A 27,307-nucleotide genomic window follows, 5' to 3' on the forward strand; every position below is an offset into this window, starting at 1 on the left:
CAAATAAAAAGAAATGAGGGGAAATAAAGCTTAAATACAGGATCTATTGAATGGAGGCGATAAACCATCTCATGGATTGGCAGGCACATTATTAAGACAGAATCATGGTAACGGCTCTAAGAAGGTGAGGACAGGCGAGCAGACAAGTCTTTGATGAGCGCCTGGCAGCGTGAGTCCCCACCCTCAGCCTCTCCCATCCGACGTCTAAACCCCGCGCTGGGCCATGTTCCGCCCCCAATCTCGCCCCTGGATATCTGCCCCCACCCTCATCCCGTGGCCCCGCCCACAGGCCGTCCTCCGTCCTCCACCTGGGCCGGGGGCCTGTTTCCGCCTCCAGCCCCGCGCCGAGCAACCCCAGGGCCCACCGGCGCCCACGCGGGGAGAACTACAATTTTTAAGCCTGAAATGGACGGACGTGATTGGCAGCCCGAGCCCTGGAGCCCCTCCCCTTGCTGCCCGAGGCAGGAAGCGGAAGTGGCGTCACTGGTTCGCGCCGTCTTGTTGTCCCGGGATTCGGCGCATCTGGCAGCGGTTCGTAGTGGTCCGTTTGGGGTGGAGCCAGTTCTTGGAGAGGGGCGCACGGAGGACGTTACAGGACAGGTGCGGCCCGGGACCCCAGGGGCTCCGTAGAGAGGCCAGGCCTCCGCTCGTCCGCCCGGCCGCTGGGCCCCGCGCTGAGCCGGGGCGGGAAGGGCGCCGCCCGGGGCGTTGGCGTCCTCTGTGCTTCCCTGGTCAGAGCCTCCGCGTCACCTTCGAGACTTTTCCCCAGAAGGAGAGCAGCTCCGCTGTGCGAGTCCCTTTGCTCAGGCCCCGCACCCTCCGGTTCTCAGGACCTGCGACCCCGCCGTGTGGCTGTGAGTCCGGGGGAAAGTGGGTCAGGGGCCTCTGCTGCTTTTCCTGGGCGACAGAACGTGTCACCGGAGAATTTGGCCTTGTCTTTGCGGCTTCCGTTTTTGAATATTACATGAAGGTAAGATAGTTTCTTAGGTGTAAAGAGTGAGCATGCTTGTGTATGTAATTATAAGCAAATGTTGACCACAAGTCTTGCCTCTAAAGGAATGGAAGATACTCAGCTGTCTCTTCCTCTAAACTTCTAGGCCCCTCCATCCCCTCTGAGCTGTTAAACGGGCCTCCAGGAGAAAAAGATGGAGACTTTATGACACCAGTTCTAGAATAGGTCAGTGTACCATTAACAGGATATTTGGACTAAATGTGTTTCTTCCCTCATATTTTCTTTTGTAAAATGTTAAATCTACAGAAAATTTAAACATTCAGTACAATGAGTGTTCATTTTAGCAGATTCACCCATTTTTAGCATTTCGCATGCTTGCTCTTTCCGTAAATGAATGCGTTTTATGGTAACTAGTTGAAAGTAAGTAAATTGAAAATAAATTGCACATATGATACTTGACCCGTATATACTTGCTAGTCCGTCTTCCAAAGATAAGGATGTTATCCTATTAAAACTAAAATACTGTTATTTCACCCAGGAAAGTTAAAAAGAATAATGTCATCAGGTATCTACTCTGCTTAAAAACTAAATTTCTCCACATTTTTCCAAAGCATGTTTTTATATCTGGGACTCAATCAAGGTTTATATATGGCAGTTATGTCTTTTAATCTTTAAGCTAGATTACTTGCTATTGTTTGTTAATTGTATTGACTCTTTGAAGAATCACATTCTTTTAGAAAGTTACCCATGTTGATATTTCTGATTTTATTTCCATGGTGTGTGTAAATGTTTCCTCCATTTCTTGTATTTCCTGTCAACTGGTAATTGGGTCCAGAGCAGGGGTTTGCAAACTTTTTGTCTGAAAAGGTCCAGATGATAAGTACTTGATGCTTTCAGGCCGTAAGGTGTGAGAATTACTCAGCCATGCCTTTGTAGTGGGCAAGCAGCCATAGACCTAAGGAAGCAAATGGGCACAGCTGTGTTCCCACAAAGCTTTATTTACGCAAACAGGCCTGTGACCAAAGTGTGCCAACTCCTGGTATAGAGGCTTCAGAAGATCATTTTGAAATATTTTGTAGGTGATGTGTGCATCATATTGGAGTCCATCAGGAAGACAGAAATTTATGTCATCCCTCAGTTAGTGATGCTAACTTTGATCACTTGCTTAAGGTGATGATAACCAGAACGCTGTGTTTTAAAGGTAGACTTTTCCTTGTGAATAAAAAAGTCGTATGTGGGGTGTTATTTTGATACTCAGAGTATCTTGTTCCCCAACAACCTTTCTAACAATTATCTTTGCAGCTGTTAATCACCTGCAGTGAATAAACTTCTGTATTTGTTGTTTCGCATTTGTGGGCGTGTATTTTCAGGGCAAGCTTCTCAGGTTGTTTTTCTAGGTCAAAGGGCAAATATACATTTACTTTAGCTGGATATTATAAATTTCCTTCTACAGGTCTTGTACCATTTGGTAGTTTCTGAATGAACATTTTAAAAACTTGTCTAAAAATGTAGAGAAACATAAAGAAAAAAATTTAGTTTTAACTTGAAGGCACTTGTTTTCAAAAAGAGTATCCTGTCCACTTTCATCCTGAGTAAAAATATTTTTTCGGAAGTGCAGTGTTTTGGTTTATATTACATTCTGCACAGACATTTTATGCGAGTCTTACTTGATTTTTAGGTTCTAATTCTATTTTCGTGTTCATTTTATTTATGCATACTACTGTAACATTCTTGTGGGGAATGGCAGTTCAATCCACAAATGGTCACTGAATTCCTTTAACAAGCTAGGATCTGTGTCAGGGACAGAGAAAGAATGGCTATCAAAATGGGCGTAGTACTGCCACCATGGGGCTTCCAGTCTGTTTGGGAATACAGATATTAAACGAATACCGGTAAGTTTGTGGTTTGGACATTAGAATGGCTTAATATGAACTGGTAATATGTATTGGAAGGGATTGATACTTAAGTTGTGAACCAAAGCCTGAGAAGGATTGATCTAGTCAGGTTGTTGAGCTGTTGTGAGGGTTTGTAGAGCAGGTGAGAAAACTTCAGATGAAGAGAACTTGATGAGGAAAATCCAGCATGGGTGAGACTTTACTACATTTCTTAAACTGAGGAAAGAAGGTTGGCAGAAGGAGAACAGACAGTGGTTTTAGATAGAGTGGAGAGCAGGGACTGCACCAGGGGAATGAGGTGCTCTAGGCAATATTCTAAGGCCCTGGAAAATTCTGAGATGTTTTAGCAGGAGAATGTTTTCAGTCCATTACAATTTAAATAGAACTCACTAACTCCTGCTTTGGGAATGGACTTCAGGAAAGACGAAAGTGAAGACATTGAATCAAGGTAGAAATTTGTAATGAATAAATTTTAAAACATGATCATGGAACCTAGATATAGGTGATTGTTTTGCAGAAGAAAATAAATGAAATGATTTGAGAGTTTTGTAGAAGGTAAAAGTGAAAGAATCCAGGTATTTCCTTCGTCTCTTCATTTCCTAGAGGATATACTCCCACTTAATGCATGTTTGAGTGCTTGATTATCAGTGCTTAGTGGAAAACTTCAACCCAGGGCTGTTCTTAGGACACTTGTAAACCATTGGAGGAGGCAAACATCTCTGCAAAGAAGTAAGTGTATTGTTACAAACTGATTAGAGTTCTGGAGTAAAGTACAGGACATTGTGATTTTCTCTTTTTATATTGGAGTAGGGTGAAGGTAAGAGAGTTGATAAATATTTCTCATAAAAAGACCAGGCATAGGAGTTAGCCATGTGGGAAAGGACAGGAGTAGGAGATGGGGAAAGCGTTCTGTATTTGGTCGATTACATTTCTAGGGTGAGAGAGTGGTGTGCATCAAGGGTTATTACACCCAGATTTGACAGTATAAACCTTTTATTTGGTTGGGAAAAATATAAAGATTTAAATGTATATCCATTCAATAATATTGTTTCAAATATATAAAACTTTGCTTGACAGAAGCAGAAGAAATAGGCAAGTCCACAATTCTAGTGGGAGATTTTAATATCTTTTGCCCATATTGTTAAACTAGACAACAGAGGAAAAATCAGTTAGCATATACTTTGGACACACTATGTAGACTGCCTAATGTACATAATACAGAATAGTGTGTCGAGTAATTGATTGAACTCAGAAGTTGCCTGTCTGGAAGTGAGGGGAAAGGAATGGCCTGGAAGGAGCAAGAAGGCTTTGTAAAGAAAGAACTATGTTATCTTTTTTTTTTTTAAGATTTTATTTTTCCTTTTTCTTCCCAAAGTCCCCCGGTACATAGTTGCATATTTTTAGTTGTGGGTCCTTCTAGTTGTGGCATGTGGGATGCTGCCTCACCATGGCTTGATGAGCGGTGCCATGTCTGCGCCCAGGATCTGAACTGGCAAAACCCTGGGCCGCCCAAGTGGAGCATGCAAAAACGTCACCACTTGGCCACGGGGCCGACCCCAGAACTACGTTATCTTGTTCAGGCTGGTCACTGCACGAGAATATGAGATTTTCAAAACTCATCTACTAAATACTTAAGATGTGTATGTTTAACTGTATATTTTAAAATCTAAATTAGAAAATAAAAAGAAGAGTAAAACTTTCTATGTAGGCACCACCTGACTAAACAGATTCTTGACCCTGTTTAGCCCAAGGACCCGTAGTTTGAGACCCCTGCTAGTAAGGACAGTTATACTGTGAGTCTAGACACAAGGTTTTGTGACCCTATGTGTTTCTGGGTTTTAGTCTTCTAACTGTAGAATAAGGACTATGAGCTTGTGAGGGTGATGATATGGTTCATAGATAATGAAAATTTTTGTCGATTGTCAGCATTCAAATACCATTTTGTAGATCAACATTTGGCCTGTTGGTCTGTGTTTGATTTATTAAAGGTTATTATTTTTTTCTTCTTAGTAATGATATTGGTTTATAACATAAGTTTCTGGTGTCCATCATTACATTTTGACTTTTGTATAGAATGCATTGTGTTCACCACCAAAAGTCTAGTTGCCATCTGTCACCGTACACATATACCCCTCTACTCCTTTTGGCTTTGGTTCTGGTAACCCCAATCTGTTCTCCATATGTATGTGTCTGTTTATCCTCCACATATAAGTGAGGTCATATGCTAATTATCTTTCCCCGTCTGAGTTATTTCACTTAGTGTAATGCCCTCAACGTTCATCCACCTATTCGCAAATGGAAGAGTTGGTCATTTTTTAGTGGCTGAGTAGTATTCCACTTTATACATGTAAGCACCGTTCTTTATCCATTCATCCGTTGGTGGATACTTAGGTTGTTTCCAAGTCTTGGTTATTGTGATTGATGCTACAAGAACATAGGGGTGCATATATCTTTTCGAATTAGTGTTTTCATGTTATTTGGAGAAATGCCAAGAAGTGGAATAGCTGGATCATGTGGTATTTCTGTTTTTAACTTTTTGAGCAATCTCCATCCTCTTTTCCATAGTGCCTGCTCCAGTTTGTGTTCCCACCAGCAGTGTATGAAGGTTCCTTTTTCTCCACATCCTCTCCCACGCTTGTTATATCTTGTCTTTTTAATAATAGACATTCTGATGGGTGTTAGGTGACATCTCATTGTAGTTTTGATTTACATCTCCCTAATAGTTAGTGATGTTCAGCATCTTTCCCGGTGCCTGTTGGCCACATGTGTATCTTCTTTGGAAAACGTCTGTTCATATCCTCTGCCCATTAAAAAAAAAATTTATTTAATAAGGTCATATTGATTTATAACGGTGTGTAAATTTGGGGTCTGCATTACTGTTTCAGCTTCCCTATAGACTGCATTGTATTCATCACCAATAGTCTGGTTTTTATCCATCACCATACACATGTGCCTCTTTACCCCTTTCATCCACCGCCCCCCCCCATGCCTTCCTGTCAGGTAACCACCAACCTGTTCTTCTTAGCAGTGTGTTTATTTTTTGTTTTCCATATATGACTGAAATCGTACAGTATTTGTCTTTCTGTGTCTGGCTTATTTTGCTTAGCATGATACCCTCAAGGTCCATCCATGTTGTCACAAATGCAATGATGATGGGGGATTTTGTATTTTTTATGGTTGAGTAGCATTCCACAGTATATATAACCACATCTTCTTTCTCCATTCATCTGTTGATGGGTGCTAGGGTTGCTTCTAAGTCTTGGCTATAGTCAATAATGTTGCAATGAACAGGGGGTTCATATTATCTTTTTGTATTAGTGATTTCATGTTCTTTGGATGAATACCCAGCCTTGGGTTAGCTGGATCCTATGGTATTTTTATTTTGAGAAATCTCCATACTGTTTTTCATAGTAGCTGCTTCAGTTTGCAATCCCAACAGCTGTGTATGAGGGTTCTCTTTTCTCCACATCCTTTCCAACATTTGTAGTTTTTTGTCTTGATAATTGTAGCCATTCTGAGGGGTGTGAGGTGATATCCCATTGTAATTTTAATTTGCGTTTCCCTAACAGTGATGTTGAATATCTTTTCATGTGCCTTTCAGCTGTCTGTACATCTTCTTTGGAAAAATGTTCATACCCTCTGCCCTTTTTCTGATGGGGTTGTTCATTTTTTTGTTGTTGAGTTATATGCGCTCTTTAAATATTTTGGATATTAACCTCTTGTTGGATATATGATTTGTTAATATTTTCTCCTAGTTGGTGTGTTGTCTTTTCATTTTGTTAATGGTTTCCTTTGCCATGCAGAAGCTTTTTAGTGTGATGTAGTCTCATGTGTTTATTTTTTCTTTTGTTTCCCTTCACTGAGTACATGTGGTATTCAAAAACATACTGCCAAGACCAGTATCAAAGAGTGTACTGCCTATGTTTTCTTCTAGGGGTTTTATGGTTTCTAGTTTTACATTCAAATCTTTAACCCATTTTGAGTTAATTATTGTGTACGGTGTAAAATAATTGTCTGCTTTTCTTGTTTTGCACGTGGCTGTCCACTTTTCCCAACACCATTTATTGAAGAGACTTTCCTTTCTCCATGTTATGTTTTGGGCTTCTTTGTTCAAGATTAGCCATCCATAGGTATGTGGTTTCATATCAGGGCTCTCAGTTCTGTTACATTGACGTGTGTTTTTTCCTGCAAAACCTACTATAGGTTTGTAGTGTATTTCGAAATCAGGGAGGGTAATACCTCTAGCTTTGTCCTTTGTTCTCAGGACTGCTTTGGTTATTCAGGGTCCCTTGTTTCTCCATATACATTTTAGGATTCTTTGTTCTATTTCCATGAATAATGTCACTGAGATTCTGATTGGGATTGCATTGAATCTATAGATTGTTTTAGGTAATATGGACATTTTAACTGTGTTAATTTTTCCAATCCATGAGCATGGAATTTCTCTCCGTTTATGTCTTCTTCAAATTCTTTCAACACTGTCTTACTGTTTTCATTGTACAGTTTTTTCACGTCTTTGGTTAAATTTATTCCTAGTTATGTTTTTCATTGCAATTGTAGATGGGATTATATTCTTGATTTCTCTTTCTGCTGATTGGTAGCGTCTACAAGTGCAACTGATTTTTCTATGTTGGTTTTGTACCCTGTATCATTACTGTGTCCATTCATTATTTCTAATAGTTTCTTGGTGGATTTTTTAGGGTTTTCTATGTGTAGAATCATGTCATCTGCAAAAACGTGAAAAGTTTACTTCTTCCCTTCCAATTTGGATCCCTTCTTTTTCTTTTTCTTGTCTAATTTCTCTGGCTAAGACTTTGAATGCTAACTTTCCTTTATCTTTTTTGACTTGAAGTCTGTTTTGTCCATTGTAAGTATGGCTACACCCACTTTCTTTTGGTTGCCATTTGCTTGGAGTATCATCTTCCATTCCGTCACTCTTAGCCTGTATTTATATTTAGAGCTAGGATTGGTCTCCTGGAGGCAGCACGTTGTTGAGCTTGTTTTGTAATCCATCCAGCCACTGTGTGTATTTTGATTGGTGAATTCAATCTGTTTACATAGAGAGTGCTTATTGATATATGAGGGCTTAGTACTGCCATCTTATCATTTATTCTGTTTTTTCTGTATTTCCATTGTTTCTTTTTCCTCATGTTTCTTCCTGCCATTTCAGTTTGGTAGTTTTCTATGTTTCTCAGTTTCCTCATTTTTTATGTTTTGCAAGTCTCCTCTGAATTATTTTGTCATTACCGTGAGGTTTGTAGAAAAGATCTTGTAGATGAGATAGTCCTTTTTCTGCTGATAGCATCTTATCTCCGTTTGCCTGTGCAGGTTCCATCTTTTTCCTCTTCCCCTTCTATGTTTTTGTTGTCACAAGTATCCCTTTTTGTATTGTGAGTTTATGACCAAATTGAAGTGTTCATAGTTGTTTTTAATGTCTTCTTTCTCTGTAGCATTTATAATTGTTTGCTAACCTATTCTGATACCAAGTTGCAATTCTCTGATTCTATTTATTACCTTGTTCAAACCTTTGTATTCCTTTGCCTTTTTGTGTTGGGTAGGAAGGCTCCTTTCAAGCTTCTTTGTAAGGCAGGTCTAATGGTGATGAACTTCCTCACCTTTTGTTTGTTGGTGATAGCCTTTATTTCTGATTCATCTGTGAAGGATAACTTTGCTGGATAGTGCATTTTTGACAGTGTTTAACTTTGAGTTAACAGTTTGGCAGTGTTTAACTTTGAGTATATCATTTCACTCTTTCCTAGCCTGTAGATTTTCTGCTGAGGAATCCATTGATAGCCTAATAGGGCTTCCTTTGTAAGTTATTTTGTTCTCCCAGGCTGCCCTTAATACTTTTCCTTCATCGTTGACTTGTGACAGTTTTGATGTAATGTGCCACGCAGAAGGTGTTTTTATATTGAGATAATTAGGTGTTCTGTTAGCTTCGTGTCCTTGTATATCCAGTTCCTTCCTCAGGTTGAGAAATTCTCAGCTATTATTTCTTTAAATAAGCTCTTTGCTCCGTTCTCACTCTCTTCTCCTTTTGTGATTGCATGGTTTTCCAGATTCATTTGGATATTTTTTGTAGAATTTCTCCTTTTTTTTATTTTTGAGGAGGGTTAGCCCTGAGCTAACATCCACTGCCAATCCTCCTCTTTTTGCTGAGGAAGATTGGCCCTGAACTAACATCTGTGCCCATCCTTCTGTATTTTATATGTGTGATGCCTGCCACAGCATGGCTTGATGAGCACTGTGTAGGTCTGTGCCTGGGATCTGAACTGACGAGCTCCAGGCTGCCAAAGTGGAGTGCGTGAACTTAACCACTACACCACCAGGCTGGCCCCAGAATTTCTCCGTTTTTTTGAAAATCATAGTTCTCTCTCCTCTTCCACCTGAGTCATTTCTAGATTTCTATCTTAGAACTCGCTAGTTCTGTCTTCCATATAGTCTGCTCTTTTCTTTTTTTTTTTTAGAGTTTCTGTCTCTTTGGTGAAGTATTCCTTGTGTTCATTCATTTTATTCCTCAGTTCAGTAAGCCATCTTTCTTAGTATTCTTGTAAGCCTTTGTGTTTCTTCATGACAGCTATCTTGGATTCTCTGTCAGTTAGATCTCAGTGTTCCATGACTTCAAGTTTGGCTTCTAGAGAAATGTCATTTCGTTTTTATGCTACTAGTTCACTTGTTGTTCCCAGTGGTTAATGAGTTATTGCTCTGGCGGTGCATTTGGGGTAGGAAACAGTTTTCTTATTTGGGTAAGCTGTTTATTTTGATTCTGAGCTACTTCTGTTGTATTTGAGAACCTGTGCTTTCCACCTTCCACTGTCCCTGCCAAGCATCAGTGCCCTCATTGCACTGCTTGTGTGTCTGAGGTTGCTGGTTCCTTGCTGCCTATAACGTTGCCGCAGTTGTGGGTGTCACCTGTAGGTCACTGGGGTGAGAGCAACTTTGCTGCTTCTGGGTTGGGGGTCCCCCCATTGCAGCATGGGCACAGGGGGAGTGGGGCAGGATCTGGTGTCATGGGCACCTCTGCCAGGTCTTGGTTTATTGGGTCTGCAGGCCCCTCTGCTATGGGGAGGGGGACAAAAGTTGCATGTTCCTCTGCAGCTGGCAAGGACTGGAGTTACTGGCTCCATTGTGACTGTTTCCTGGGTCTCTGGGCTCTCCATGGGCTCAGACACTGCTGCCGCATGTGCCCCCTCTACTGCTGCTCCTGGGTTATCCAGGGGTGCTGGCAACACTCTGCTGCTGCCAGGTTGCCCATGTTCATTGACAACACTGCTACCACCACAAGGGAAGGAGTGCCTGGATCACGAATGCCACCGGGGCTCCCTAAGTTCTGGTTTCCAGTGCCTGCATGGGTCCTGGAACTTCAGGTCACAGGCACAACCACCACTATCAGGGACTTAGGTGTTGGATACAGCACCCCTTGCTGGCAGGGACAGTGTTGGTGTAACACTACCAGGGGCCAAGTCGTGGGTACTGTGGTGGCTCTGAAACCTCAGGTTGATGGTGCTACCTGCCACTGCTTGGGGAGAAGAAGAGGCTGAGCCGTGAGTGTTGCTGTGACTCTTGCAGCCTCTGGTCTCTACACCAGCAGGATTCCTGGAATCTCAGGTCAGGGGCACTACTGCCACTCCAGGGGGTATCAGAGTCTTGTATGCAGCCCCTGCTGCTGGAAAGGCTGGTCAGAGGCACTGCCACCAGGGTAGGGGAAGGCCGCTGGGTTACAGGTATCACATTTCCCAGAACCTCTGGTCACGGGCCTGCAGTGCTCCCTGGTGCCTCCAGCAGCGTGGGCTGCCTGGACTCCTGGGGCTTCCGTTCGTCTGTGCTACCTCAGCTCTGGGATTCTCTGATGGGAGGTGTGGCCACAGCACCCGGAACTTCCAGTCTCAGGAGCGGCCGCCACTGCTCTCCTGGTTCCACAAGGTACAGGAAGTCTAGTCAGCCCCCCTTCACCTGTGTAGATGTATGGCTCTCCCAGGTGTTCTGGTGTGCTGTGCAGACTCCTTTGTTGTTCTGTGCCTGTCCTACTGGTTGGAACTTAAAAGGGCGAGACAGAACAATGTGCTCTGCTGTGATGCTGGCATCACACCAGAAGTTACTGATTTTTAACAAAAAGAAGATCATCTTCAAATATAGGATGTTAAAGGATGATTTAAGACACGTGAAGGAAGTCTGTGGAAGAAACAAATAAATATAAAAGCCAATTGGGTGGAAAACGAACTGAAAAGTGAAATGAAAAGGTGCTCACCATCTGAAAAAGGCTCGTACAATAGGCGGATGTTGGGGGAGTGTGATACGGCACTGCCCTTTGGCCAAGGAAAGGGGAGAGTGCAGACCTGTTTGATTTGAATGCTTCCAACCAAGACCTGTGGGGGCTTCCCAGGACTTTAATGTATTCTGAGTTCTTTTGTAAAAACATTGACGTGCTTTTTCTAATCTTTTAAGAGTCAGATGTGGAAGACGTAGTAATTATTTCCCTTTTTCTCCATTTACTTATTCAGGAACCAGTAGAATATATATGTGCTTTTTCTGTGTGTAGGACACTTATTATTTTGTCATCTGCTTGATTGTTTTCCCATATTGGTGGTAAATTGGTATATCAGTTATTGCTTTATTGTCTGTATTATCCAGGGATTGGTGGATCTTTAATGCCTGGGACATTTTCTGTATAGGTTAGTGCCCTCAACTGAATGCCTAGTACAAGGACATAGCTTCATTATTTACTCAAAGGAAAAAGGAATAAGGCAGTGATAACAACTTAAAAGGAAGTCCTTACAGAGCTTCAGACTTCTCCAGCGTCCGTCAAGGGAAGCTCAAGAGCGTTGACCAAATAAAATAGTGCATTTTTCTTCTTTTCGTATGCCCAGGAGCAGTCTTGACTAGTTGCATCCAGTAGAATGTATCAGTTATTATATATTGAAAATATTTACTTAAGCAGTATTAAAAAATTAAGATATTTTACATTATCTATATTTGAAGTCTTCTGAATTCACTACATACTAATTTTTAATCAGATATATTTGATTTGTGTTTAGATCATACAGAATTTAGAGCCAAAAGAGTAGATTCAGAAATTCAAGTTGTTCCAAATGTAGTGAGCTGTAATCTGCTAGTGAGACATCTGGTACAGTGGTCCTCAGTAAATGGCAGTTGATGTTACTGATACTTTTGTTACAGAGCATACTGTTTTAGTAGCTTTTAGTTTCTCCCTGCACAATACAGAGTCCTTTGGTCTGGACCTGAGCAGTCGTGCTGCTGGTTTATCTAGGAGCTTAAGTGAGCCAGTGAATGCTGTGCTCTAAGTCAGCTTCCTGGTACATATGCCTTAGGGAGAGTGGCTGCATAGTCTTCATCAAGTTTATTGCCTTGAGAGATGAAGAGTCACATTCCCCAGGACTTAAGCTTCCTACCCTGTAAAATGAACCCATTATGCTTTTCCTGATGGGCAGCACGGCTCACAATCCCCTTTTGTGGCTCCAGGTGAGACAGGACTCCCCCCCACGTTTGATGGCAGTAGTGTGTATTTGTGTGAGATTTCTTGAGTGTGGAGAGATACTGGGAATTACAAGCCAGAATGGAATGACCTCCAGGCAGGTAAATATGAGAATTATGGTCACCTCTGAATCCTTATGCCTTCTTTCTTTTCTCCTAGATCTTCTTTCGAAGGACCCTTTCTGCCTCCCTGAGGAAAAGATAGAATCAGAAAGGATGGCAACTGACTGTTTGACAACTTTTTCTCGGGTAATTAGAAAGTGTATCGTTCTACTAATGATGTACTACATCCACCAGTTAGACACATTTCCTTCTAGGTAGACCTGTCTCCAGAGTTTCTTAAAGAAATCAAGCCACTCAAGGACTGCATCCCTGTTGAATTCCCTCCCAAAGGAGAGCCTCTTGGATTGATTCCTGTGAATAATCTCAGTATTTCAGTAATTACATTCTAATATCGTCTTTTACGATGGTGACTGCATATTTTTTTATTTTGCTGCATGGTCTGACATGGTAACAAAAATGAAAGTGTGCATTTTTTTGAAGAATTTATTCATTTCTCAACTTTCCCAAGTGTCTGCAGTTTGCTTAGAAACATGCTGCAGGGAGGAAATAAGATGAGAAGAGCTTTTAGTCCAGTGATGAGATAAGTTCATGTGTTAGCGGTTCCATTAAACCCATAACTGGAGGAGATCAACCGTGAGTGAGTGTAGATAGAGAGAAGAGTACATAAGAGCATTGCACCCTGGGGGAGATGATGAGAGACCTTGATACCCTCTGTTGCCATTGGTCTGCCATCTTCATTCCCCACTGAACACTGGTAGAGATGTAACTTTACTGACCCAGCCTGTGTGTGATGGTTTAGGACTCAGTTACCTTCCGTGATGTAGCTGTGCATTTCACCCGAGAGGAGTGGACTTTACTGGACCCAGCCCAGAAAAATCTATACAGAGATGTGATGCTGGAGACCTACAAGAACCTGACCACAGTAGGTAAGGCTGCCATCCTTCCTGTAGCCTCTTATGGAACAGATATATATGATGTGTTTACTATGTTCCAGTATCGGTGATGAGACATCTGCACATAATGGAAACTAACAGACACTAGTCTGTACACTAATGGGTTTTAATCCAGTGTGGTTTCTTAAAAAATGTAGTTCTAAGACTAAAACCATCTCCATCACTCTCTTAGAAATGTGCGTTCTCAGACTCGACCTTTGACATAGTGAATGAAACTCTGGCACTGAGCCCGGACATCTGTGTTATAATGAAAACACTGGACATGATTCCAATGGACAGTGAAGTATTAGAACCAGTGGTGTGGTGGTTCCTCCATGAGAATGCATATCTCTTTTATACTTAATTTCCTATTTCAATATAAGTCTTAATGTTCTGTAATGTGTGTATATATGTCTGAACGTGGGTTTGAGGAGCGAGAGACTGCAGTCTCTTTGCACAGAAAGCAGGGATATTTGCATTTTTATGTCTTTTGAAATAATTTTACTCCTGATTTCATCAGAAATATAGGACCTGATTCATGGGGAAGTTTGTCATCTTTGCGGAGGCCTTTTCTCTTAATACGTCTTTCCCTGTGCACAGAATGTCAGGTGTTCAAATCTGACCTGATCTCTTGGTTGGAAGAAGAAGAAGATTGGAGGACAGAGGGGAGAGGAGTCTTCCAAGGTGAGCGAGTGTGAAGAACTTCCCTGGCCAATGAAAATCTCAGTGTGTCGGAATCATAATGAGGGAACTTTAAGACGTGCTTTCTCCAGAAGGCTGAGGTCACTGGTCTCTGACGCTTTGGGCATTGTCAGCTTCTCATACATTCTTACTTAACATTTTTGTGTGTGTGTGTGTGTGTGTGTTTCTGTCATATTTTTATTATATTTAAAATACATTAATATATTTGTTATATCTACATTATATGTATATTTTGTTATATGTATTATATTACCAAAGTCAGTTTCTACCTTAAGGAACTTTTTTTTTTTTTAATGTTATGATAGATTACAACCTTGTGAAATTTCAGTTGTACATTATTGTTAGTCATGTTCTGGGTACACCTCTTCCCCCTTTGTGCCCTCCCCCCACCCCCCCTTTTCCCTGGTAACCACCGATCAGATCTCCTTGTCAATATGTTAACTTCCACCTATGAGTGGAGTCATATAGAGTTCGTCTTTCTCTGACTGGCTTGTTTCGCTTAACATAATACCCTCGAGGTCCATCCACGTTGCTGCAAATGGACCAATTTTGTCTTTTTTTATGGCTGAGTAGTATTCCATTGTGTATATATACCATATCTTCTTTATCCAATCATCAGTTTCTGGGCATGTAGGTTGGTTCCATGTCTTGGCTATTGTAAATAATGCTGTGATGAACATAGGCGTGCAAGGGACTCTTGGGATTTCTGATTTCAGGTTCTTAGGATAGATACCCAGTAATGGGATGGCTGGGTCATAGGGTATTTCTATTTTTAACTTTTTGAGAAATCTCCATACTGTTTTCCATAGTGGCTGTACCCGTTTGCATTCCCACCAACAGTGTATGAGGGTTCCTTTTTCTCCACAACCTCTCCTACATTTGTCACTCTTGGTTTTAGATGTTTTTGCCAATCTAACGGGTGTAAGGTGATATCTTAGTGTGGTTTTGATTTGCATTTCCCTGATGATTAGCGATGATGAACATCTTTTCATGTGTCTATTGGCCATATTTATATCTTCTTTTGAGAAATGTCTGTTCATGTCCTCTGCCCATTTTTTGATCGGGTTGTTTGTTTTTTTGTTGCTAAGCCGTGTGAGTTCTTTGTATATTATGGAGATTAACCCTTTGTCGGATAAGTGGCTTGTAAATATTTTTTCCCAATTAGTGAGCTGTTTTTTTGTTTCAATCCTGTTTTCCCTTGCCTTAAAGAAGCTCTTTAGTCTGATGAAGTCCCATTTGTTTATTCTTTCTATTGTTTCCCTCAACTGAGGAGTTATAGTGTCTGAAAAGATTCTTTTGAAACTGATGTCAGAGTGTACTGCCTATATTCTCTTCTAGAAGACTTATTGTTTCAGGCCTAATCTTTAGGTCTTTGATCCATTTTGAGTTTATTTTGGTGTGTGGTGAAAAAGACTGGTCAATTTTCAATCTTTTGCATGTGGCTGTCCAGTTTTCCCAGCACCATTTGTTGAAGAGACTTTCTTTTCTCCATTGTAGGCCCTCTGCTCCTTTGTCGAAGATTAGCTGTCCATAGATGTGTGGTTTTATCTCTGGGCTTTCAATTCTGTTCCATTGATCTGTGGACCTGTTTTTGTACCAGTACCATGCTGTTTTGATCACTGTAGCTTTGTAGTATGTTTTGAAATTGGGGATTGTGATTCCCCCGGCTTTGTTTTTCTTGCTCAGGATTGCTTTAGCAATTCGCGGTCTTTTGTTGCCCCATATGAATTTTAGGATTCTTTGTTCAATTTCTGTGAAGAATGTTCTTGGGATTCTGATTGGGATAGCATTGAATCTGTAGATTGCTTTAGGTAGTATGGACATTTTAACTATGTTTATTCTTCCAATCCATGTGCATGGAATGTCTTTCCATCTCTTTATGTCGTTGTCAATTTCTTTCAAGAAAGTCTTGTAGTTTTCATTGTATAGATCCTTCACTTCCTTGGTTAAGTTTATCCCCAGGTATTTTATTCTTTTCGTTGCGATTGTGAATGGGATTGAGTTCTTGAGTTCTTTTTCTGTTAGTTCATTGTTAGTGTATAGAAATGCTACTGATTTCTGTATGTTGATTTTATACCCTGCTACTTTGCTGTAGTTGTTGATTATTTCTAATAGTTTTTCTATGGATTCTTTGGGGTTTTCTATATATAAGATCATGTCGTCTGCAAACAGCGAGAGTTTTACTTCTTCATTACCTGTTTGAATTCCTTTTATTTCTTTTTCCTTCCGAACTGCTCTGGCCAACACCTCCAGTACTATGTTGAACAGGAGTGGTGAAAGTGGGCACCCTTGTCTTCTTCCTGTCCTCAGAGAGATGGCTTTCAGTTTTTGTCCATTGAGTATGATGTTGGCTGTGGGTCTGTCATATATGGCCTTTGTTATGTTGAGGTACTTTCCTTCTCTACCCGTTTTATTGAGGGTTTTTATCATAAATGGGTGTTGGATCTTGTCGAATGCTTTCTCTGCAGCTATTGAGATGATCATGTGGTTTTTGTTTTTCATTTTGTTGATGTAGTGTATCACGTTGATTGACTTGCGGATGTTGAACCATCCCTGTGTCCCTGGTATAAATCCCACTTGATCGTGGTGTATAATCTTTTTGATGTATTGCTGTATTCGGTTTGCCAGAATTTCGTTGAGGATTTTTGCATCTATGTTCATCAGTGATATTGGCCTGTAGTTCTCCTTCTTTGTGTTGTCCTTGTCAGGTTTGGGGATCAGAGTGATGTTGGCTTCATAGAATGTGTTAGGGAGTACTCCATCTTCCTCTATTTTCTGGAATAGTTTGAGAAGAATAGGTATTAAGTCTTCTTTGAATGTGTGGTAGAATTCTCCAGAGAAGCCGTCTGGTCCTGGACTCTTATTTTTGGGGAGGTTTTTGATTACCGTTTCTATTTCCTTACTTGTGATTGGCCTATTCAGATTCTCCATTTCTTCCTGATTCAGTTTGGGGAGGTTGTAGGAGTCTAGGGAGTTGTCCATTTCTTCTAGGTTGTTCAATTTGTTGGCATATAGTTTTTCATAGTATTCTCTTATGATCCCTTGTATTTCATTGGTATCTGTTGTGATTTCTCCTCTCTCATTCCTAATTTTATTTATTTGCGATTTCTCTCTTCTTTTCTTGGTGAGTCTGGCTAAAGGTTTGTTGATTTTGTTAATTTTTTCTAAGAACCAACTCTTTGTTTCATTGATCCTTTCTGCTGTCTTTTTTGTTTCAACATCGTTTATTTCTGCTCTTATTTTTATTGTTTCCCTCCTTCTACTGACTTGGGCTTTGTTTGTTCTTCTTTTTCTAGTTCTGTTAGGTGTCGTTTGAGGTTGCTTATGTGAGCTTTTTCTTGTTTAGTGAGGTGAGCCTGTACTGCGATGAATTTCCCTCTTAGGACTGCTTTTGCTGCATCCCAAATGATTTGGTATGTCGTGTTCTCATTTTCATTTGTCTCCAGATAATATTTGATTTCTTCTTTAATTTCTTCAATAATCTGTTGTTTGTTCAGAAGCGTGTTGTTTAGTCTCCACATTTTTGCACCTTTCTCTGCTTTTTTCTTGTAGTTGATTTCTAGTTTCATAGCATTATGATCTGAAAAGATGCTTGATATTATTTCAACTCTCTTGTATTTATTGATGCTTGCTTTGTTTCCCAAAATATGGTCAATCCTTGAGAATGTTCCATGTGCACTTGAGAAGAATGTGTAACCTGCTGTTTTTGGATGAAGTGTTCTGTATATATCTATTAAGTCCATCTGGTCTAATTTTTCATTTAATTCTATTATTTCCTTGTTGATTTTCTGTCTGGATGTTCTGTCCATTGGTGTTAATGGTGTGTTGAGGTCCCCTACTATTGTATTGTTGTTGATATCTTCTTTTAGTTCTGTTAAGAGTTGCTTTACCAATTTTGGTGCTCCTGTGTTGTGTGCGTATGTATTTATAAGTGTTATGTCTTCTTGGTGGAGAGTCCCTTTTATCATTATATACTTTCCCTCTTTGTCTTTCTTCATCTGTTTTGCTTTGAAGTCTACCTTGTCTGATATTAGTATAGTGACACCTGCCTTCTTTTGTTCATTATTAGCTTGGAGTATTGTTCTCCATCCCTTCACTCTGAGTCTGTGTTTGTCTTTGGGGCTGAGGTGTGTTTCCTGGAGGCAGCATATTGTTGGGTCTTGTTCTTTGATCCATCCTGCCACTCTGTGTCTTTTGATTGGGGAGTTCAATCCATTTACATTTAGAGTGATTATTGAGATGTGGGGGCCTACCACTACCATTTTATGTCTTGCTTTCCAGTTTTCTTCAATTTCCTTTGTTTCTCGTCCCATGGTTTAATCTGTTCTGATGTAGAGCTGCTACTCTCTGTTGTTGTCCTTCTACTTATCTCCTCTGCTCTTGGTTTTGTAGCCCCTTTCCTTTTTTGGATTTTTCAGGAATGAGGGTTTTCCTGAGGATTTCCTGAAGAGGAGGTTTTGTGACAATGAACTCCCTTAAATTTGGTTTATCTGGGAAAGTTTTTATTTCTCCATCGTATTTGAAGGATATTTTCGCTGGGTAGAAGAATTCTCGGCTGTAGGTTTTTGTCCTTCAGATTTTTGAATATATCATTCCACTCTCTTCTAGCCTGTAAAGTTTCTGCTGAGAAATCTGCTGATAGCCTGATGGGGGTTCCTTTGTAAGTTAGTTTCTTCTGTCTGGTTGTCCTTAGTATTTTCTCCTTGTCGTTGACTTTTGCTAGCTTCACTACTATATGCCGTGGGGTTCGTCTTCCTGCATTGATAAAGTTTGGAGATCTATTGGCTTCTGTCACCTGAAGATCCGTCTCTCTCACCAGATTTGGGAAGTTCTCAGCCATTATTTCTTTGAATAGGCTTTCTGCCCCTTTCTCCTTCTCTTCTCCCTCTGGTATACCTATAATCCTTATGTTGCATCTCCTAATTGTGTCTGATAATTCTCGGAGAGTTTCTTCATTTCTTTTTAGTCTTACTTCTCTCTACTCCTCTGCCTGCAGCATTTCTATATTCCTATCTTCCAAATTGCTAATTCTTTCCTCCATATTATCGGCCCTATTGTTCAGTGCATCTAGATTTTTCTTAATCTCCTCTATTGTGTTCTTCATTTCCAGTATTTCTGTTTGGTTCTTCTTTATCGTATCAAACTCTTTTGTGACATAGCTCCTGAACTCGTTGAGTTGTCTATCTGAATTCTCTCTTAACTCATTGAGTATTTTAATGATGGCTGTTTTGAAGTCATCGTCATTTAGGTTGTATATTTCATTTTCTTTGGGATTGTTTTCTGTGTATTTGTTATTTTCCTTCTGTTCTGGAGATTTAACGTATTTTTTCATATTGCTTGATGTTGTAGATTTGTGCCTCTGCATAGAGATAGAGTTTAGTTGCTCCTTCCGCTTGTTTCTCCTGGTGTGGTGGGGGAGCAGCTGTTTATACTGCACCAGCCAGGAACCCTATCTGCAGTTGCTAACTGGGCCTGGGCCCCTCCTCATAGTCACAGTGGTCCTTTGGATTCCCTCTTCTGTCGTGGGGGCCGTCACGGGGGGCTTCAGGCTGCTGGTGCCTACTGTTGCAGCCCACATAGACGTGCTCCCTCCTTGGGGTCTGCAACGGTGTTATGGGCTTTTCCAGTGGCCAGGGGTAGGATCACTTATATTTGCCGCTCCGACACTGTCGGCACCCACAGAATCTCTTGTCCACTATGGGTCACAGCAGAGCTGTTGGCGTTTCTACAGTCTGTAGTTAGCTCACCTAGCTATGCTACTTTTGTCCCGGGGTCTTCCAGCCTTGTGGCTCCCGGATGGGTGCTCTCTACTAGTGCTGTGCAGAGGCTTTTGCTGAGGCTACTGTGAGCCTGTAGGGTTTCCCCCTAGGCTACGGAGCTGGGTCGCTGGAACTCCACCCAGCCCCAGTCCTGTTCCCCAGGAACTCAGGGAGCCCTTTGCCCTGACTGGGGGATAGCTGGAGATCCTGATTTCAGTGGTAGCTGGTCAGCTGCTGCCCTGCCTGATATTCTCCTCTCTGGGACCCTGCCGGTGTTGTGGATGCTGGGCGTGGCCCCTCTGCTAATGGCAGACAGAGAGTTTTGTCTGCTGCCCGGATGGAACTCTGGAGCTTCCCCCCTGGGCCGCGGAGCCAGCCTCTGGAGCTCCACCCAGCCCCAGTCCTCTCCGAGCTCTCTGGCAATCCCTTGCCCCAGGGGGCAGGCAACAGCAGCTGGGGGTCGCCTTGCCCTCTGGGATTCTCTCTGGGACTTTCCCAGAGTGGTGAATGCTGGGAGTGGCCCCTCCGCTAATGGCAGACAGAGAGTTTTGTCTGCTGCCCGGGCGGAACTCTGGAGCTTCCTCTCCGGGGTGCGGAGCCAGCCTCTGGAGCTTCACCCAGCCCCAGTCCTCTCCGAGATCTCCGGCAATCCCTTGCTTGGCCGTGCAGGCAGTGGCAGCCGGGGGGCCGCCACGCCCTCTGTGATTCTCTCTGGGACCCTCCGGGCACTGTGGACACCAGGCGGGATCTCCCCGCCAATGGCGGAGTGAGACTCTCCCCATGGGCTCAAGTGTGTAACTCTAGAGTTTCCCTCTGCATTTAGGAGTAATTGCGGAGGGTTTAGGTAGGGTTCTGCTCACCTGTTTCCACCGTCGCTCCTCTGGTGTGTGCTCGCTTCTGCCCTAGGTGTGTGTTGATCTTCTGGGGGCGTCCGTTGGAAGAAAGCCGCTTGCAGGTACTAGGCTGTTCGGTCGGGGTCGGAGAGTTTTCACCTATCTCCACCTCCTCCCAGAGGGAAGTCCTCTTACTTAACATTTAATGAAAATTTCCTATGATCTCACAGAATGACTTGTTCTGCTTAATTTTTAACTTCATTATTTGGATGTATGCTCCTTGTCTAGAACTTTGCGACTTTCTTTCCCTGATAGTATTCTCTTTCTTTTCCCCATGATATTTACATTTCATACAATTGTTTTAATCTACTACTGAATTTTGAATGCGAATCCTTACCTTTCAAAATTTTTGACATAGCCATACTCTTCAAGTCTTTTTTTTTTAAGATTTTATTTTTCCTTTTTCTCCCCAAATTCCCCTGGTACATAGTTGTATATTTTTAGTTGTGGGTTCTTCTAATTGTGGCATGTGGGATGCCGCCTCAGCATGGCTTGACGAGTGGTGCCATGTCCGCGCCCAAAATCCGAACCGGCAAAACCCTGGGCCACCAAAGTGGAGCGTGTGAACTTAACCACTCAGCCACAGGGCCAGTCCCTCCTCACATCTGTCTTGCCCTTTTTTTTGTTTAATATGTTTAATTTGGAAGTAACACAGTGAGCCTTATTGTTTTTAACTCCTTCAGCCTACATTTCTTTTTTGCAAATTCCTACATTTGTTATTCTTTTTTATTTTAGAACGGGAAATGCAACTTAAAACCGAAGACTTGACAATTCAACAGGATATTTTTGGGGAGAAAACACCCAATAGGCTAGATAAGGTAAGATCACTAAGTTTAAAAAGAGGTATTTCTTGCTTTCCACACTGAGCAAAGATTGCCATTTTCATTACTTAGAAGATGAGCATAACTGATAAATATTTGAGATAAGTGACATTTGTCCAAAAGAGAGCGATGTCTCTGGGAAAATATTCTGAATATGATGAATTGGGGGATATCCTAGGTGTAGTTTGAAAGTCGTTGCTTCAGACTTCCCACAAAGACTCATTTCCACTTATATAACTAGACATTGACTTTTTTAAACAATTTCATGAAACGGTACAAGAATCTTTTAAAATTAGAGTAGATGGCATATCATTCTGGCAAAAGGATTCCATCATTCAACTTGAAAGAAATCAACAGGATAGGAAGTGTATGAATGGAATGGAAATGGTAATCATCATCATTATCATTGTTGTCATCATCATCATCATAATGTTTCTATTTTCAGATGGGTGGGATCAATTAGTGAATCTGAAAAATCTTTGAATGATCGTTCTTCATTCTTCAACAGAAAAGAATCCACAATGGGTTGGAACTCCATGATTGTGAGCAATGTGGGAAAGTCTTCGGTGAACATTCATGTCTTAAGACCCAGAGGAAAACTCAGAATGGAGGGAACAGTTATGAGGATAATCAGTATGGAAGAAGCTTCCTTACCCCGCCCAAGAAAACCTCTTCTGGAGAGAAACTTTCCATGTTTAATCAGTGGGGAAAAGCCTTCAGCCCGACTCCAGAGACTGTGTGCTGGAAAACTATCATGCAAGAGAGTGCCTTCAAACGCAGTGATGGTGGGGAAACCCCCCTTAATCAGTCTTACCTTCAAGCACCAATGAGAGCTCAGAATGGAGGAAAAAACTATGAACGGAAGGAATGTTCAAGATCTTTTATTCACTCCGCAAGCCTCGGTGCGCATGTACAAACTCACACTGCTAACAACCATTACAAATGTAAGGAATGCAGAAAATCCTTTAAACGATCTGCATACCTTAACGCTCATGTTCGAATTCACACTGGAAGAAAACCCTTTAAATGTAAGGAATGCAGGAAAGGCTTTAAACGTTCTATGCACCTTAAGGTTCACATGCGAACCCACACTGGAGAGAAATCCTATGAATGTAAGGAATGTGGGAAAACCTTCACTCAATCCTCAGGCCTCATTTACCACAATAAGATTCACACTGGAGAGAAGCCTTTTAAATGTGACACATGTGGGAAAGCCTTTGCTAGTTTCTCAAATCTTACTGCCCATTTTAGAACTCACACTGGAGAGAAGCGTTTTGAGTGTAATATATGTAGGAAAAGATTTAGCAGTTCTTCATACTTAGTCATTCACAACCGTACTCACACTGGAGAGAAACCCTATAAATGTGAGGAATGTGGAAAAGGCTTTAAATGTTCTGTGTCCCTTAAAGTTCACATGCGGATTCACACTGGAGAGAAACCCTATGAATGCAAGAAATGTGGGAGAGCCTTCACTCAGTCCTCAAGCCTTACTGACCATAGAAAAACTCATACTGGAGAGAAGCCTTTTAAATGTGACACATGTGGGAAAGCCTTTGCTCTTTTCTCACATCTTAACAGACATTTTAGAACTCACACTGGACAAAAGCCTATTGAGTGTAATGTATGTGGGAAAACATTTAGCAGTTTTTTGTACTTGATCGTTCACAAGCGTACTCACGCTGGAGAGAAACCTTAGAAACGTAAAGAATGTAGGGAAAACCTTCAGTTTTCCCATTTCCTTTTGGTACCATGAAAGCACTTACCTGCAGAGAAATCCTGTCAGTGTAAAGAATGTGGTAAAGCCCTCAGTTGTCCCAATTCACTTTGAAGACGTGAAAGAACCACACTGGAGAGATGCTCTAGAAATATAAGGAATGAGGGAAAGCCATGAGAATCTCATCACAACCTGGCATGTATGGACTAACAGTGAAAGCATACCATTAAGAAACATGGGAAGCCCTTCACTGTTTCCTCAGTGAAATATATTTATTTTTATAAATGAGACACCTTGTAATGGAGAGAAATCCAAGTGGTGTAATGTGGGAAAATTGTTCTAGTATTGTTCACTTGTTTTTTGTGTGGAGAAAAACTTTATGAATGTAAGAAATGTTGTATAGTCATTATCATTTTTCGTAAGATTGTTTCTCTTCCTTAATAAACGTATGGTAATTCAAATTAAAGAGAAACTGAATATAGGAAGTATGGGAAATGCTACCCTGAGTGTGAATCTGGGGGTCTTCTGATACACATAACATTCTGGGTGGTCCTATAGATAGATTGTGATTAGGCCCTGATCATTCCTGTGTGTGATGTATCTTTCTTTCCACTGATAGACCAGTCTAATTGCTGTGTCTTCCAGCTTGCAACCTGGTAAAAAGTGGGTCTGTAAGATTCACACTTAATTCTCTTCTAACAGACTGGATTTGTACGGTGAAAAGTATAAAACATTTCTGAATGGACTTGAAGAAGACATAAATAAATGGGAAGATATCCTATACTCAAGGATAGGAAGAGAATATTATCATCATGTCAGTACTAACCAAAGCAATCTATAGATTCAGTGCAATCAAGATTCCAGTGGCCTTTGTTTTTTCTTTTTTCCAGAAATGGAAAAGCTGCATTTCAAATTCATATGCAATTACAAGGGACCCTGTATAAAAATAATCTTGAAAATAGAATAACAACGTTGGAGGACTCAAAATTCCCAATTTCAAAACTATGATAATCTGAGTCGTGTTACTGCCTTTTAATCATTTTACCTTGTGTGAGGTATGGTGAAGCCAGATGCAGATCAAGGAAAGAAACCAGAAAGAGTTTCATTGTTTTGTTACACTCACAGTTTCTTGGAGAGAACACAACATATTCCACAGAAGGCCACTCAGGGAACCTCCAAGGGCCCATGCGACAGGGAGAGGGAGCAGAAGTATGGAAATGCAGTTTTATTGTGGTTTCCACGGGAAAAATGGGCTAGGCAGGGTAAGCAGGCCTGCAGTTGACTGGCTGTGTTTGAAAGTGTTCCCCCTGAGAAATGCGTATTCATTTTGACTTTCAGACCGTATATGGTTCGGTGCTATCTGGAGTCCCCAGATGTTAATGGGTCAGCCAGGATTCACTTGAAATAGCTAGTGGCTACTGTGTTGATGTTAAAGCCTCAATTTACAGGTTTTAAAAGTACAGTTAATACATCTGGCCTGTGAATCTTGAACATCACTGTTTGCATTATGTGTATTTGGGGTACTGGTTAAGATTACATTGCAGGCTTGGGTGGCTGAGAACTTTATCACAGAAGACACTTGTGTAAGGTGAGATCCAGCTAAATATGCATTCACAACATTAAGGAAAGGAGAGCATAGGCTGTTTGTAGCAGTAATTATGACCCCCTGAAGGGGAGCACGTAGCCAAATTCCCCATTTGGCTTCCCAGAGAAATAATCCATGGCAAATTGGGAGATGTCCAGGGCATGGGGTTATGTGATGATACAATTGTAGAGTGTTACTATGTGAAACTTCTTTAATAATAGTCATAGGAGTATTCATATCTTTGATTAGCTAGGCCACGTGGCACGTTATTAATGGGCATACATCAGGAAGTTACTCCGATTTTGCAAACACCTCCATGGTCTGCCAGCAGTCATTCAAGGGCTAAACAGTTGTTACGAATCATTTTAGGTACTGAGCTTTGACCTTAATTTAAGAGGGCAAGGGCTGGTTGTGTTTGTGTCACATGAGAGTTGAAAGCTTGGAGCATTTGCTGGTTGGCCTCTAAGTTACCCTGCTGTGCTGGTCCCACTGTGGAATAGGCGGTGCCTTACGTGCCAAAGATTATACCCTGAATGGGTATAATGATAATTATACCTTGAGTATAATGAATAGGCCTTGCCAATCGTGATGGAGAGATGGTCTTGGAAGGGCAGGGGTATTTTCAATGGGAGTAGACGATCTACAGTAATGGGGAAGCAGTTGATGGAGAGCTGGCCTGTGGGAAACGGGATGGCAAAATACATGGGGTATTGAGGGGGTCCAGTGGAGGTGTCAGTTCTACGGAATAACCTGATAGCCCTGTCTCTGGTGATGTATAAGGAAGGGTGACTGTAAATGAACTATGCGACATGATTCAAGAGTTGAGGATGGAATATCTGTAGATGCTGGGACACAGAACTGTGTGTACCTGGTACTGTCCCTGAGTGTGGACTTGAAATCTTACCATTGTGGAGAAGTATTTCACCAATTAGTGACAGCCTCAAGGGGGTGAAAGGAATACGTGGTGAGGGACAAATGGGGATTGGGTGTGAAGTGATAGTCCAGTATTTGTCTGCCGGTACAGACATCAGCTGGATAGACACGTATGGCTGGCTTGGTGAAGAGAGTGATCGTGGCAAGTCCAACAGTGTCCTGTGTTTCAAGCAGTAGCCGTGATCTCAGCATCTGGCTATAGAGGGTGGTGGTGTTGCTGTGCAGTAGGGAGGAGCAGGAGGGGGAGGGGTAAGTTCAGGGCTCTGTGCTGTGATGCGGCCCAGGAGTTTTGGGCTGCATGTTCTCGTGCTAGAGAGAGAGTGGGTGTGAGTGGAGGCCTCATGGTGGTATGTGCTGGGGGCCAACAGAGTCTCCTGTAATCTATTAGGAGTGCACAGAGGGAGGGGACTTCCTCTAGGGAGGCATGTAGGCAAGATACTGTAGTAATGGTGGTGGGCACCTTTGTTTTAAGAGAATTATAAAGGCATTGCACTTGAAGAAGTTGGACATGAGTGATGATGGAGTCGCAGTTGTGAGGGCAAAACTGCTGGTTTTGCAGATGATCTTGAGTAAGGCAGGCTCAGAGGCAAGTAAACAGCAATATCTGGGAAGTCAGTCGTGAAAGTTGGTTACTGTTTTTTGAGGCAGTGCTTCATGGCAAAGTTGGTCCCTGAGGGGCACAGAATTGTAGTTTCATGTGAGTGGCATGGGATCCTCTGTGGTGGTCCCAGGGAGTGGAGGAGTGACGTTGGAGATGATGTCTGAGATGCTGTCGTCTCCAGCAGTGAGCTCTTGGGTTAGGGTGATGATAGCCTTCCCAAGTCAGTATTCACTGGGCTGTTAGGGGTTCCTAACTTTAAGTTCTTTAAGATTAAAATGTCCCTGGGCAATCTGGGGGACTTGGTGGCATTGTTGGGCCTGAGAACTGGACTGCAGATGTCAATGAGAACTTGTGGGTTATCCAGTGCGCATTTGGCAGAGGGCTGGCTTACTCGTGCCTGCTTCCTGAGCCTGACCACAGAGCTTGTTCACCGTAAGCACGTTGAAAAGCTAATGTATGGGAGGTGGCATGAAAGTTTTTAAAAGAAATCCATGATTAAGCTGAGACAGGTCATGACAGCAGCCCGGCTGCAAATTACAGCCATGTCTCCTGGGGCAACCTGTCAGTAAGTGTGCAACATGTGTGCACATTTCAGTAAGTGTGATCTCAGAGCCACCTCAGCTATAATGTGTTCATGTTTAACTTGGCCGTGTGAGTGGTCCTGCCTGCAGGCTCTCCAGCCTGGCCATTTGGCATGTGCCCTTTGTCTTAGGGTGACATTCTGATGTGCTCGCTGAGGTGCCAGCCTAGCCACGTGCAGTGGCAAGTGGGTCTGTTTAACTTAGGAGAGGCTCCATACACTCAGAGTTTTGAATTGTCCAATTGTTATGGCAGCATGTTTGGTTGTCCAGGGGCTTGTTGTAATCCCTGGGTGAAAATTATTGAGTCTGAGGCTCTCAAATTATCCCAAGCACCAGACCAGACAAACACAACTAGCCCACTTAAGGACCAGCAGCTGAATATGG

General features: G+C 41.9%; 1 protein-coding gene across 2 annotated transcripts; it reads left to right on the forward strand.

Annotated features, from left to right (window-relative positions):
- Positions 1-485: 485 nt before the first annotated feature.
- Positions 486-23,695, forward strand: LOC106824485 (zinc finger protein 426-like). Of its 2 annotated transcripts, XM_044752459.2 has the most exons (7): positions 486-970; positions 1,098-1,177; positions 12,500-12,588; positions 13,202-13,328; positions 13,935-14,018; positions 21,424-21,506; positions 22,018-23,695. In XM_044752459.2, exons 3-7 carry the CDS (start codon positions 12,556-12,558, stop codon positions 23,203-23,205), a joined length of 1,515 nt encoding a protein of 504 aa, XP_044608394.2. In that variant the 5' UTR covers positions 486-970; positions 1,098-1,177; positions 12,500-12,555; the 3' UTR covers positions 23,206-23,695. The 2 variants fall into 2 exon arrangements, with proteins under 2 accessions (XP_044608394.2, XP_044608393.2); XM_044752458.2 differs by lacking the exon at positions 1,098-1,177.
- The last annotated feature ends 3,612 nt before the right edge of the window (positions 23,696-27,307 follow it).

Source organism: Equus asinus, chromosome 20, assembly GCF_041296235.1.
Source record: "Equus asinus isolate D_3611 breed Donkey chromosome 20, EquAss-T2T_v2, whole genome shotgun sequence".
NCBI classification, from domain to species: Eukaryota; Metazoa; Chordata; class Mammalia; order Perissodactyla; family Equidae; genus Equus; species Equus asinus.

Coding starts and splice junctions, on each gene's coding strand:
- LOC106824485 (XM_044752459.2), top strand. CDS start 12,556: ATGGCAACTGACTGTTTGACAACTTTTTCTCGG. Junction 14,019..21,423: donor GGGGAGAGGAGTCTTCCAAG/GTGAGCGAGTGT, acceptor TTTTTATTTTAG/AACGGGAAATGCAACTTAAA. Junction 21,507..22,017: donor CACCCAATAGGCTAGATAAG/GTAAGATCACTA, acceptor ATTCTTCAACAG/AAAAGAATCCACAATGGGTT.